This window comes from Plecotus auritus, assembly GCF_963455305.1.
Source record: "Plecotus auritus genome assembly, chromosome: 8".
Classification (NCBI taxonomy): Eukaryota; Metazoa; Chordata; class Mammalia; order Chiroptera; family Vespertilionidae; genus Plecotus; species Plecotus auritus.
This window is the reverse complement of record NC_137782.1, coordinates 157,240,985-157,255,589: the sequence shown is the minus strand read 5'-3', so window position 1 is coordinate 157,255,589 and position 14,605 is coordinate 157,240,985. Positions and strand designations below refer to the sequence as shown.

Below are 14,605 nucleotides of genomic sequence, written 5' to 3'. Positions count from 1 at the left end.
GTCCTTTGGCACACACGTCTATTTTAGTCATTTAACTAAGTGTATCCAAATACCTGGATGTTCGTCAGTAGTGGAGAAGAATAGCTAAGTGTAATATTTTGTCATATTGTAAAGAAAAGGGTATATAATAGGGTACGCTTCAGTACATAATAGGCAGGATTATGTGATAACTTGTCAGAGTAAACGTGTGAATATTTAAGAACGTGCATGATGATGGTCATACAGTAGCAACAAAATATATAATGAAATTTTAGGTGTAAGTTTCTAATTCTCACATTTGACCAATGAATGGTAATCAGTAGTGTGAGGCGATTAATAAGATCAGATTTCATGACAATATTTGCTCAGTGTTTTTTTCGCACGGCAAACAGCCTGTTCTTCAGCGCCCGATGAGGATAATCTGGCTTTCAGGTTTGGGCTTCATTCTGTCTGTACAGGCAGTCCTCGGGTTACGTCGGACTCGACGTACATCGTTTCGTGGTTACGTTGCCATCTCCCACTTATTTATATAAAAAAAAAAAGTTCTGTCATTTCGACGTATGAACATATGTGCTTTATGTTTTTTTATTATTTACTTACCAGAAGTAAAGGTCAGGAATTGTTATCTTCCTTTTAAATTGTTTTACGGTTTCACTTCATTGCTGCTGTGTGTGTGTGTGCTCCACGTGAGTGACGTAGGTGCTTACGTAGGTGGGTTCCGACTTCCGGCGGAAATCGCGTTACATCGCGCATCTCCCACGTAACCCGAGGACCTGCTGTATTAGTACAGAGCGTGGGGTTGTGTGGTGACAACCACAGCACAGCACGCTCTGTGGATCGCAGCCCTTCTGATGTGGTGGCGGAGCGGGGAGGGTGCAGAGGGCGGGCAGGCAGGGGAGTGGCCCGGTCCTCTTTGGAAGGAACCCGCTGTCTGTCTCCGCAGGGGAGGAGCTGTGCTGGGGCCTCCTGCGAGGCTGCACCTTGGACTGCCCCTTCGGCTTCCTGACGGACGCCCACAGCTGCGAGATCTGTCGCTGCCGCCCCCGGCCCAAGAAGTGCAGGCCCACCACCTGTGACAAGAGCTGCCCGTTTGGATACCTGTACGTATTTCTGAATGCGGGAGATCTGTTCTGAATGGTGTGTGACTTGGTGACGCGTCGGTACGTACCTGTGTTTGTCGGCTGTTTTGTGTGTCTGCGAATGAACCGCTGTGGACCCAGTCCCGAACGTCTGTGCTGGTTTTGTCAGGTGGATCAGGAAGGAGGGCTAGCCTGGGGTCCCCCCAGATGAGAGTCAAGTTCACTCTTCCCTTTTATGAAGGTGTCCTTGTGAGGACGCTGCCCGGGGGCCTGTTACGGGTGACCTCTCCATGGCACGGCCCTTGGACACTGCAGGGGCTGGGGTGGCCGGGAGTCCCGGGGCTGGACAGGTGGGTACCTTTCACAGCTGTCCCGGGGACTCAGTTGTGATGGCTTGTTTAACCCATTCGGGAGGTCGGCTGACAGGAACCCACCTGCACTACAGAGCACCCGCACCTGCCCTGCCTCCATATCTGACCTTGGTACTAGTCTACAGTTCGTAATGTTTTTTCTCTTTCTATAGCAGTAGATTTTGTGAATTTTCTTGAACACGAGGATCGTGACTTGTATTTCCAAATACTTTTTGATTGAGCCAAACCCCGTGAAATCAGCTTATTCCAGGGCGGGGGAGATAGACTCTTCACATTTGTTCTCTAGTGTCTGTCTTGGCATCTGTTTCTGCCTTTATATCAGGTTGGTCCCTTTAAAAATCTCCTTTCAGAATGTTACCTTATCATCTTTCCTTGGTTCCCTTCGCTTGGTCTTTCTCCCTTTTCAATTTGATATATTTATACAGTACTACTCCTAAGGGACTTAGAGCCTTCATATCTTGCCCATCTTATTAACGTCATCATTTTTATTCTTCTTGGAAATTCTAGCTTAGCAAGGAGGTGAGGAATCTTAATTCTCAATTTAATTGCGTGAGTTGGGAACACTATTCTTAAAAATTCCCCAAGTAAACTCATCATCATTGTTCTTAACCCTAAAGTATGAATCTGATACCAATAATAGGCAAGGTAGCCCTAACCGGTTTGGCTCAGTGGATAGAGCGTCGGCCCGCAGACTGAAAGGTCCCAGGTTCGATTCCCGTCAAGGGCACGTACCTTGGTTGCGGGCACATCCCCAGTAGGAGGTGTGCAGGAGGCAGCTGATCGATGTTTCTCTCTCATCAATGTTTCTCTCTATCCCTCTCCTTTCCTCTCTGTAAAAAAATCAATAAAATATTTTTTAAAAAATAGGCAAGGTATATCTTAGCTTCGCTGCTAATGTAGAGGAGAGCATTGTTATAGTCGCTGCAGCCACTTGGTGCAGGGTTAGGACAGTTCAGGGTCAAGGCTGCGCTCGAGTCGAGCCTTCATCCTAGTGCCGTGGTCGGCAAACTGCGGCTCGCGAGCCACATGCGGCTCTTTGGCCCCTTGAGTGTGGCTCTTCCACAAAATACCACGGCCTGGGGGAGTCTATTTTGAAGAAGTGGCGTTAGAAGAAGTTTAAGTTTAAAAAGTTAGGCTCTCAGAAGAAATTTCAGTCGTCGTACTGTTGATATTTGGCTCTGTTGACTAATGAGTTTGCCGACCACTGTCCTAGAGGATTAGAGATGTCCCTTGGTCTTCCTGTCGGTCAGCACATCCGGGAGGACCAAGTTGACCACCGTGGACGATGCGCACCCCTTCAGCCAGAAGAGTAGCTGTTCCGCAAGGACAGCCTCTGAAGGAGAATCCCTGCCAGACACCACAGCGGGGTGTTAGGATGAGGGCAGCATTGGGGCTCCTGTGATCACGCCTGCATGTTAGTGCTTACAGAGCGGAGGGAGGGAGGAGCCGGCCGGGATGAATGAGTGAGTGAGCAAACAAATCAGTTAAAGCCTTGACAGGCCTTGAAAATGACACAGTATGTGGAATGAATATGAATAATTCATTTAATTCGTTGTCCTCACTGTGTGAAAGTAAACGAGTAGACCATTTCGCCCAGTAAATCGCAGTTTGATTGTTCCCTGGGCAGTGGTAAGCCAGGGGGTGTACCCCGGTTTGCCCACTGGGCTGTCTTGTTGAGCCCCTTCCTTGGCCCAAGATGAGAAGGGGAATTTTTTTTTTAGGTTGAACACTATTTCTGCCACTTACGGCTAATTGGGAAGAGCCCCGAGGGTGTAGATGAGATGTTGGGCCTCAAGGCAGAGTGATTGAGCTCCTTCTGTGACAGTCAGTATTCTCTTTTTCAGGGGAAAAAAAAGGGGGGGGGGAATTATTTGCCCAGAAAACTCTCCACTTAAACCATGTGATAATATTGGTAAACATAGACTCATTTATTTAATAATCATCTTTCCCGTCAGCACAGACTTAGGCGCTCTCGCTTATTAAGGGGAAAAACGTTTCTCAACCTCTTCCTTTGTCCCACATGCTCCTGCCACGCCCACGGGCGGCACTTCTCCCCGTGGGTGCTCTTGCCTGAGCAGCTCCTGGACACGGACTGCAGGCTCTCTCAGGGCTCCTATTCCCAGTCGGGGTTGGTGTCACATCCCAGCTCTGCAGACCCTTCACGCCTCCCGCCTTCCATAAGTGTCCATAAGTAGATCTCTCGTTATAATTTTGCTGCAACTTCTCAGGGACCGTGGTCATGGGAGGAAGCCTGTGGCCCTTGCCAAAGGACCTTTGCCCCCACCGCTGGCCTCCAACCCCGACCGACAGTGTTTCCCTCGCCATGCTGCTCACGGAGTTGCACCTTCACCCCGTGTCGCTGTGGTGCCGGTGCTGCTGGTTAGATGGACAGCCCTGTGACTGGGGTTCTGACACTGACATGGGGAAGCACATGCGTGCCGGAGCCTGGCTGGGAGTGGTGGCGGCCACAGGGAGCTCATCGCACGCCACTCCAGGAGCTCTCAAGAGCAGAAGTCAGGTCCTCCCGCTTAGTAACGATCTCGCGTCCCTGACCCTCGGTGTGAGTGCTTGGGCATCACTCCAGACTTCGGGATGTTTCTGACCTCTGACCACATTTTAATCACCCAGGAAGAATAAGCACGGCTGTGACATCTGCCGCTGCAGGAAGTGCCCAGACCTCCCATGCAATGAAACCTGCCTCTTGGGATTCCAGAACGACAGCCGCGGCTGTCTGACCTGCAGGTGCCGAGGTAGGTGCGACCGCGTGGCCCTTCCCCCCTCGGCGGCCAGGGCTCGGCAGCCAGGGGCAGGAGGGCGTCTGCAAATGACAGTCTCGGTGATTGCTGTCCACTCGGACACGGTGTCCCTCTCTGTGGGACCTTCCTTGTCCTGTCACCTTCACAGAGGAAAAGCTCACAATAGAATTTAAAGCAAGCACCGAGGGCAGGCCCACCGACCGAGGTGACCACTGCTTAGCTCTTCATGTTTACTTGACTCAGGGCTTCAGCCTGAAGCACCTTGATCTTGACCTCCATGGTCTCCCTCCGTCCGCAGTGGATGGGTACAGTAGAGACGGCAAAGATCCCTTGTCAGACCCCCGCAGGTGGGTGTGACTGAACAGTCCCCTCACATTGTTTCCACGAGAATTTAGACGTTTGTGCGTAAGCACACGCCAGCCTGTCGTGGTTACAGGCGAGAATCACGGGGACCTTGGGTCTGGGACTCCCTCCCACCCCAGGGCCGGTCCTAAGCCCCTGAGCGTCGCCTAGGCACCATTCCCGCCCGCCCCCAGCTCCAGCCCCGCTGCCCTCCTCCCCCTCCCCCACTGTGTTTTAGTTGTCAGCATGATCCACAGATGAAGCAATAAAAGATCTCTCTAGTTCTGTGTTTTCAAAGTTGGACAGTAACCACCTTAATGGTGTTTCAGGGGGTCAGAGTAAACAAAAATCTAGTCTCTGCTTTAACTCTGCTGCTGACCAAAACCGCGCCAGCTGCCAGGGGCCCGGGATTCGCCCCCTGGGTGACTTCTAGAGCGATTGCTCTGCATGTATTAAACATATGGGCAACATTTGCTGTGCAATCAATGCTTGTTTATTGTATAAAGATGAGGAAGTTGAATGAAAGAAGAAAAACTCACCTGTAATCCCACAAATAGGACAGAAATATACTTGCAGGTTTTTTGTTATTTTTTCCAACATTGCGGACACGTTCACTTAAACTCTTTTCCCGAGTGAACTGTGCTTGTGGACGGGCGTTGGGTGGCTGGGCAGCGTTACCTGCGGGGACGCTGCGGGCAGTTCGCCCTGTGTGGTCGAACTTACCGAGGCTGCCTTGTGTCCGTGCAGAGGGCCCCGCGTCACCCACCTCACCTGCCCTGTCCGGCACGTGCCTGTCCATGGACGGCCATCACCATAAAAACGAGGAGAGCTGGCATGACGGATGCCGGGAATGCTACTGTCACAACGGCCGGGAGATGTGCGCGCTCATCACCTGCCCGGTGCCCGCCTGCGGCAGCCCCACCATCCGCCCAGGACAGTGCTGCCCGTCGTGCTCAGGTAAAAGCCGGCTGCCGTCCAGTGTGCTCCCTACGAGGTGGTTTCTGTGCTGGGGGTGGGGGTGAGGGTGGGGGGAGATGCAGGGCACAGGGCACGGCCTGGAACACAGGTCAGCGCTCCGTGGTTCTGGTCAGCCACAGACACAGAGTCAGCGGGTGCTGTCACCGCTCAGCCAGAGACCAGAGAAAAATAAAGCTCTGACTCCCGTTGTTGAATGGCTCACTCAGTTATATTGGTCTTTGAACTACATTTGTGTGAAGGCTTGTGGGCCGATGCACTTCTTCAGTTCCAGCTGTCCGTTTTATGGAGCGTGGATTAAGGCTGAAGTCTTAGTTAATTGGAAGAGATTGGTATTAATTGTGTTCCATAAAAGCTTGTTATTTACAAAAGTAATATTGGAGGTGGAGAGGAGTATTAAAGTCCGCAGCTATTGCTCTTTTTAAAAGTAATGGATGGGGAGCGAGGGGGCGAGAGAATAAATTAATGGATATGTGGCATGCTTGCCAAATGGAGAAATTCAGAATGACCACACATCCAGAACATTTAAAATATAGTAACGCTCATCAAGATACGTTAGCAGAAGAGCAGAAGGGACTCGATAACTCCTGGGGGTCCGAATTACGGTTGTCAGTACCAGTCATCATTACCATAATGCTTCATCTAGTGCCTTTTGTCCAAGGAGCTCAAGACAGCCTTCTCTTCATTATTTCTTCCCAGTGTAGGCCACTGGAGTAAGGGGAAAACACACTTAGCCGGTTTTCACTTGTCAAACAGACACAGAGATGAACTGTCTCAGAGTGAAACTGTCCGCTGGGAGGAAGGCAGGGAGAAGGGAAGGCCCCCTTGGAGCATCAGGTTTCTCTTAAAGTTAAAAAGTACTTGTCAGAGTTTGGAGTCGTGGCTATTTTCCCTCTGGTCAGCCCTGGTCTGGTGTCCTGGTGTCTGCTTCTGCGGGGGGCGGGGGGGGGAGGGGGAGGGTAGTCAGGAACCCAGGCCTGGTCCGTGCTGCAAGGCAGGCCCAGCCTGGAGGGAGGTGCCCTGGGGGCGGGGAGCGGGACACCTGCCTCTCTTGCAGCTCTGAGATCCTGCACACCCACCCCCCGTGCAGGCAGCCCTCCTGCCCCGGAAAGGACCGGCTGCAGTATTGGATGTATTTTTCCCGTAGCTCAGTCAGGTGTGCTCTGTCCCGAAACTATTTCACGTGCTCTGCTAGTTAAGTAGGGGAAAACCTCCAAGTATCCACGGCAACAGAAGGTCAATGAGCAATTTGGTGAAACAAAACTCTGTGTTGACTCTCTGGGGAAGGAAAAATGCCTTCCAGTGCAGACCCCTTGCTTTCATCATAGGCAAGAGAGTGTGGCGTGCGGGCCGCACCTGGGTCTCTGCTGGACATGCGCTCAGCGAGTCCGGCTGGAGCAAATGCAGGCAGTCTGAGGACAGATGCTCGGCTAGAACGGAAAGTTAGTGGGTCAGAGCTGGTTTTCTCTGTTACAGAGGTCTGCAAAGTGCTCATGCAAACACACACCGAGTTACTGTGGGTGCATGTATACTGGTAAAAACACATGCACGTTGATATACAGGGGTGGATAAAAGTTTGTTTACCTAATGCAAGTAAATAATACAATAATTAATAATAATACATGCATAAACCCTCGCATACTCACAACTGTAGACCTGCTTTGCCCACCCCTGTCTATGCATATGTAGGTATATTTTTCCCAAATACCGTTACCCTAGTGGATTGCCACATATGGATTCTTCTGACTAGAGACCCCAGAATGGTTGGTTGCCTTCATGGTCTCCTCCTTCAAAGAACATTTTCTTCCCTCTTCTATTCCAGGATCGGCTGTTGTTCTTTCTGGGCTAAGTGAGCAGTCCGAAACCCTTCTGGTGGAAGATTTCCCCACTGATACTGTTCCTTGGTGGTGGTTTTCTTTCTCACCCTTACCTTACAGTTTCTCCTTCAGCTCCATCTCTGTGCCACTCGCATGCCGTGCCTCGAGGTGCATAGTACATACACGGATCTAAGGGCGTTATTAGCAAATGAGACCCAGAGGAGAGCCCGCTTCCAGCATCAGTTCATTGATGCTTTTTGGAACAGTATTTCGTTTTCTCTGTAAACCACGAGAAAGGCCCTTTGTCCTCCCGCCCCAGCTCAATTTTCATTCTTGCCTTCCTCTCTCCTTTCCTCCTACATTATGTGGTCCAGTGGCTTAGGAATATAACCCCTGGCTGCTGGCAGGTTTCTGTTCATGCCCACTCAGTCAGAGTTCCATTCTTGCCAGTTCCCTTGAGCTGGAGCTGAGTGGAGAGTGACCTCCTCAACTGGAGCTCAGCCCCCGCCATGTATCTCATCAGCGTGCACAGGGTGCTGGCCACTCCTTTGAAATTGACAGCCTGTGAGCTCTTGGGTGATTCAGCTCCGAGCATCTGCACAGACAGGGCGTTCTCCTGGGGCCCGGCCTCCGCTGAGCTCCAGGCGTGAGCTCGCCGTGCGTCTCCAGACTGCCGCTCAGCGGGGTTCGACACTGTCAACACCTCCTTGAAATGCTTGTTGTATTTGGATTACACGAATGTGGCTCATGTCTTCACACGTCTCATTTCCTCAGCACAACCTCGAGGCAACTCCCAGTACCTCCTAGGTATTTGCAACATTAAATTCCCTCTCTGTCATTATCACCTCATCAAGGGGTCAGAATTGCCTCTCCTCCCGGGAAGGAAATCAGAGTGATCACCCGCCTCTGAGCATTCTCCTCTCCTGATGATGCTATTCCCCCAAAAAGTGTTTATTCTCAGGTGAGAGTTTCCAGACCATTGACTCTGCAGAACATTCCTGCTTGGTCGCTGGCAGTGGATCTAGGCCGGGGAGTGGCCAGCTCAGCAGCAGGATGGATCTAGGCCGGGGAGTGGCCAGCTCAGCAGCAGGATGGATCTAGGCCGGGGAGTGGCCAGCTCAGCAGCAGGATGGATCTAGGCCGGGGAGTGGCCAGCTCAGCAGCAGGATGCATTTCCAAGCTCCAGCATGCTTGGGGTCCCAGGGATAATGGAGAGGACGGAGCAGTTGGAAATTGTTTTACCTGGAGGCCTACCCGTGACCCAGACGTAGACTTAGGTTCCGATCCCTTGTCTGCCCTTAACACTCTGAGCCCTGAGCGTCCTCACCAGGTCGATGTAAAGAAGTGAAATAACACATGTAGGGAGAGCACGTTGCATGGCAGTTGGACCATCATAGCAAGCACTCAGGGAATGAAAAACATCTTCATTCTAGACAGTCCTGCACCTCCACAGAGCTCCCCTGAGGCTCGAGTTCTCTTTCCTGTGGTCGGAGTGCGCTCCTGTAATTTAATTCTCCTGTTGGATTCCCTCATTGTTATTTTCAAATTATTGATTTGAGAGGGAGAGAGAACCACCGATTGGTGGTTCCCCTTATGTATGTTATGCATTCATTGGTGGCTTCTTACATGTGCCCTGATGGAGATCGAACCCGCAACTTTGATGTATTGGAACGACACTCTAACCAACAGCTCCCCTGCCAGGGCTGGTCATTGTTTTTAAACTCAGGCCACTTGAATCTTCCTAAAACTACCTCTTCTGCTGTTGCTGTATGTTTATTGCTGTGCATGGACTATTCCCCTTCTCTTCTCTTGAGAAGAACAGAGGGAGGCGTTTCACAGTCAGTTCATCCTCTGTCCCTTTACGCACGCAGCACCAGGCTCTTCGGCGTTGGTATGGCTGCTGATGAGTAACTTCTTGTGTTTGGATGCTGTGTCCTTTCCCAGATGACCTTGTGGAGCAGAAGCCCGAGCTCAGCGCCCCCTCCATTTGCCACGCCCCTGGAGGAGAGTACTTTGTGGAAGGAGAAACGTGGAACATAGACTCCTGTACTCAGTGCACCTGCCACAGCGGGCGGGTGATGTGTGAGACGGAGGTGTGCCCGCCGCTGCTCTGCCAGAACCCCTCACGCACCCAGGACTCCTGCTGCCCACAGTGTACAGGTATTGCGCAGGGCCCCGGGACGCACGGGGCGGGAAGGCTGCGGCTCAGGCACTGTCCCTGTGCAGGACCAGCAGGCTGCGCCCCACGTGCGAGGGTCCCAGAGCCAGTCACTGTAACCCAGGCACGAACACTTGGCAGCCTGCTTTCTAAATTCATCCCCTCTAAATCTAATGAACAGAGTGAACCGATGAACAAAACAGATCCAGAGACATGGAAGCATGCAGTAGACGGACGAATTTCAGAGGGAAGGGGTGGGGAGAGATTAACCAATGACCTTACGTGCATAGCCCATGGACACAGACAGGGGTGTGGGGAAGGCCTGGGGAAGGTGGGGATGGGAAGGAGGGGGTTCACTGATGGGGGGGACTTTCAACAATAAAGGTAAATTTAAAATAAATAAATCCATCCCCTCCATAGACCACATATTTATGAATTCAATATGTCTTGTACCTCAGGTGACTTAGAAACAGGAGCCTTTTTCCCCCCGTTCATTCTTTTAACCCTACATCACAGACTCAGGAGATAGTCCTGCCGCACCAATTATTCCAAATGATTTCGCTAACGTGAAAAGCCATCTCTGTCTTTAACAAATGGGAAGAGCAGAGATGGATGAATAATATCAATAAAATTCTCTGAGGTATGTAAGGGTGGGAGGGTACTTTGAGAATGTTGAACAGGGGAATCACTGAAATACACACAATGCTCGCCCCCTCCCACCTGTAATGATTAATAACTTAAGATCCAAAAGAATTAAGTGACTGGCAGGGCTTGTGCAAAGAGCAGTGTTGTTTTCTTCTCGTTCTCACATAACCTGGCCTTAGCAGGTAAGTTTATGGTCCTGGAACAAATGTAATCAAATTTTGTCAGGATTTTAAACATAAGTTACTGGTTTGTAACTAGAGGAGCACTTTAGTTAACACTAGAACGTATGACTATTTTCCAAAAGAATACTAGAATACATGACTTTTTCCCAAAAGGTAATTTGTGTATATAAAATTACCAAGTTGACAGCTCACTAGTTTTATTTTGTTGTTGCTTAATCTTTTATCTTTTCAACTTAAATCAGTAACCATTTACCTTCTAAATGTATATTCTTAGGGCATTCCTGCCCAGTAAAACATCAACCCTTGCATTTTACTACTTTTTTTTTTTTTTACATTGGATCATCTAGTGGGCTGGCCGGAATCCAGCGTACTGTCTTCCATCCGTCCAGTCAGGGCCCCGCCCCTTCCGGGGTTCACGTTTGAATTGCCTCAGGTGGACTCACAGGAATAGCCACACACTTAACTTGTCGGCTGCTGCCGAGGTCTGACCGTCTTAGTACAAGATCTTCCGTGCAGTTAGCAGCCGTGGTTATCTGAGAAGCTTAATTGGTGCAGCATCTTTTCTGGTATAAGAAGGAGTTCATGTGTACTCCATTGTTAGGGTATGTACGGCCCAGTCCCTACCACGCTTTTACCATTATCCCTCTTTTATTCAGATGTAAATTCTGCCGATGATTCTGTGTTCATACGTAACCCTGACTCTTCCCGTCCTCCGGGTAGAGACCCCTTGGAGCAGCGTCTTCCTTGGTGATCAGGAATCTGTGTCCACTTAGGGCATCGTCTTACAAATGCTGTGGAATGCCTGTATTGCGCCGTGGGGTTCCCCAGGTTGACGGCAACAGGCACAACTCCTGGCCTGTGGAGCAGTAACCCGGTCTTAGACATTTCCGTAAATAATGACTAAGTGAGAGGATCGCCTCCAAAGGAAAGAACGAGGAGCACGTGTAACCTGGGAACCTTCAGCTGACGTGGGAAGTACTTCGCTACCGCTTGTACTAGGATCTGGGGACAGATGCAGGAGCAGATGGAAGGAGGGGGATGGGGGCGGGGCACTTCTCCACCACCTGTGGCCCAGATTCGTTGGCTCAGAGGCTCAGCCCAAAGATGAAGGGCTGATCCTGCTCGCTCTCCTCAGTGTTTAGGCCGCGGTGCGGCATTGCTCCAAAGAGCTAAGCTCTCCTATCCCACAGCAACCTCGTGGCGATTTGCAGAGCCTGGTGAGGTCTCGAGTGTGAGTTGTCCCCGTTTCCAGCCAAAGCAAACGTTGGCATTGGTCCGTCTCCTAAGAAGAGATCATTCCTGGACACGGCTGACCCAGAAAGGCCCCTGAGAGGGTAACCTGCCCTCGGTCTCTGCGCCACGTGGACGTGGTCCGTGCAGCCAGGCCTGACACGGGCACGTGGAGCAGGGGACCCCGTGGCTGCCTTTGGGTCGTGACCGCCTTGGGACTGAGTAGGCGATGTGGTTACAAATGTAGAGGAGCAGGTGTGGGCTCGTTTCATTTGCTGACGTCCTTCCGGCCTCAGGGCTCTCGTGGTCAGATCACACAGCTGCTGGAGGTGGGTGCGAGGAGAGAGTGGCCTTCAGAGCTTCTGATTCGCTCAGCTCCTTACGTTGATGGGCAGGAGCACGTGGTAATCCTGTAAAGTTCAGACCCTGTATCCACTGAGAAACAAGGCTCGCAGAGACGGTTGCTAGGTGGGCCGTCGCGGCCTCTCGAGGCATGCAGTGGTTAGAAGAGCTTCCTCCTCGGTCAGCGAATGGTGAGATTTCTCATCTCTCACGCACATTTTCATCCCTGTTCCATCCCCGTCATTTTTTGGCTTGAAGTTACAGTTGTCACGTGATTTCAGTGGACAGGACCAAAGGGATTTCTGGGTGTCCATTTCCAGCGGGAACGGGATCTGGGAACCTTCCGGTCACCGTCTTTAGGGGAAGATGCTTATGACTTCTCTGGGGCGCATCCTGATGAGTGATGGGGGTCTCCCACCATCCTGCAGCTGTGAGTGTGAACGTTGGCATGTTGTATAGCGGTGTTTGCGGGAGGTGCAGTGAGGATCTGTCTGGCTGTTGATTGCTTAGGATGGCGTGCAGGCAGAGCTGTCTTTGACACGCGTCACAGGAAGCTGGGCGGCAGGTGTTTATTCGCATTAACGCAGTGTCTTCGTGGCGTCGAGGCCCCTCACACGTGGGATGAGGATGTTACAGCTGCAGGTAACACACTCGCCTTCGGGCAGGAGAATGTGGAAGGAGGGCAGTGGCATCGCACCCGCCCTCCTTTTAGGGAAGTGGAAGCTGTCGCAGAAATCCTCTGGCTGGCCAGCCATTAGGTCGCATTTTCGCCACAGACAGGTGACGTGGCCACCCACCTCCCCCCAGTTGCAAGGGAAACTGGAAAAGCAGGGAGAGGGATGGCCCTGTTCGAGTTACACCCATTGTGACTCGAGTCCGTAACCACCCCCCAGAAACCCAAGGAAGGGGGAGAGTGGGTGTTGTGCACTAACAGAGCCTCTTCGTTTTGTTTTAAAATTCAAACCCTGGTGGAATCAGACTTGCTGTTCAGTGACTAAGGCATTTTTTAAAATGTATATTTTTAATGATTTCAGAGAGAAAGGGGAGAGAGAGAGAGAGAGAGAGAATCAGTGATGAGAGAGAATCCTTGGTCGGCTGCCTCCTGCATGTCCCTCCCCCCTCCCCCCGACTGGGGACCCAGCATGTGTCCTTACCAGGAATTGAACCATGACCTCCTGGTTCATAGGTCGACGCTCAACCACTGAGCCACGCCGGCCAGACGTGACTGCGACATTTTTAAGGACCATGACACACCGCATGACTGAGCGTGCTTTCCGTGGGACACGGGGGCCTGCAGCACCTTTCCCTGCTGACCTCCTGTTCGTTTTCCAGACGCGCCTCTCCAGCCTTCGCCCTCCCGCAATGACAGCGAGCCCAGCTACTGCAGGAACGAGGAGGGGGCCATGTTCCTGGCCGCCGAGTCCTGGAAGCCGGACGTCTGTACCAGCTGCGTCTGCATGAACAGCCTCATCAGCTGCTTCTCCGAGTCCTGCCCGGCAGTGTCCTGCGAGAGGCCTGTTCTGAGGAAGGGCCAGTGTTGTCCCTACTGCATAGGTAAGGGTCCTTCGGCTCCGCCGGGGCCACTGCGTCTGCACCGACAGCCCGGAGCCTGGATCCGTTCCTGCTGTGAAATCCGGTTCTCTGGTTGCCGTGCCACACGGTCAGAGGAGTCATGTCAGGCGGGAAAACGTGCTCCCGAGCTAGGCCTTACTGGAATCAGATGCCTCAGGATGTTCTGATGGTGCCGTGTGGGCCTGTCCTATTGGGCTGCTTGGCCATTTCAGACTTCCCAGGACCCCAACTGCCTTCCTCCGCCCTGGCGTTCACGGCGGCCTTCTGTTCCACATGGAATCCCCGTCTCGTTCCAGCACACTTACTGCATAAAGCTTGCCCCTGCCTTCAGGTCACTACCTACAAAATACCGACTTACCTCCCAGTTTCCTCCTCTGTCTGCTGACACTTCATCGGTTCCATTTCAGCTGCACAGTTGTCCATCTTCAGGGCTTAGGGACACAGAGTGGGGCCTGGGTAACAGAGCCCTCACCTTCCAGTGACCAAAGGGGAGACAGCTCGTGAGCAGAGGACACACGTATATTAGTCCCTGAAATCTATACCAAAGCCAGTCCTCCGGACACGAGCCAGGTGCTGCCCCGGAGCCCAGGAGGCGATGCGCGGACCGCTGGCAGCTCTGATAGAGGCGCAGCCCTCGCTCCCAAGGCTCTCAGCTCTCCTTTATTGCTTTTGTACCAAGGAAAGCTCGTAAAGTCACGTGAGACACCTTGGTGTGTCGCCATCCAGTGGTGCCCCTCTACTCGGAGTAGCAGGTGGAAAAGAGGCAAGCTGTATTAATTGCAGGCGTTGTGCACTCTTCTGTTGGAGATTTTCGTGTGCTTTCTAGAGACAAGTCGGTGCATGTTTTTGGGGTGATAGCTGAGGAGGAGAGATCTAGCCGCGGAGCTTTGTAGCAGTTGCCATGGGTGAGCCCAGGAGTGATGCTCAGGCCATGACACGAGCTCATCAGGACGCTCCCTCTCCGTGGCTGTGGCCTCGGGCCACTGGACGGAGGGCCACTTGCTCTGAGTCTCATTCTGCACGTTGGTATACAAGAGATGGAAAGGTATTCCGAAAACATAACTTCTGCTCTCAGGAATGTTCTGCGTCATGGTTAGGGAGTATTTAAATGTATGTGTGAAAGCTGGATTCTCTTTTAATGGGTTGACCATCTCTGT

The 14,605-nt window shown here is 51.9% G+C and overlaps 1 protein-coding gene across 5 annotated transcripts in view; it reads left to right on the top strand.

Annotated features, from left to right (window-relative positions):
- Window positions 1-14,605, top strand: part of CRIM1 (cysteine rich transmembrane BMP regulator 1) — a 181,504-nt gene that overhangs the window by 146,968 nt on the left and 19,931 nt on the right. For all 5 annotated transcript variants that reach the window (XM_080686662.1, XM_080686661.1, XM_080686658.1 and 2 more), the window contains 5 exons: window positions 923-1,079; window positions 4,058-4,179; window positions 5,275-5,484; window positions 9,264-9,479; window positions 13,209-13,430. In XM_080686662.1, the coding sequence (XP_080542788.1) occupies window positions 923-1,079; window positions 4,058-4,179; window positions 5,275-5,484; window positions 9,264-9,479; window positions 13,209-13,430 (927 nt within the window). The remainder of the gene's footprint in view (window positions 1-922; window positions 1,080-4,057; window positions 4,180-5,274; window positions 5,485-9,263; window positions 9,480-13,208; window positions 13,431-14,605) is intronic.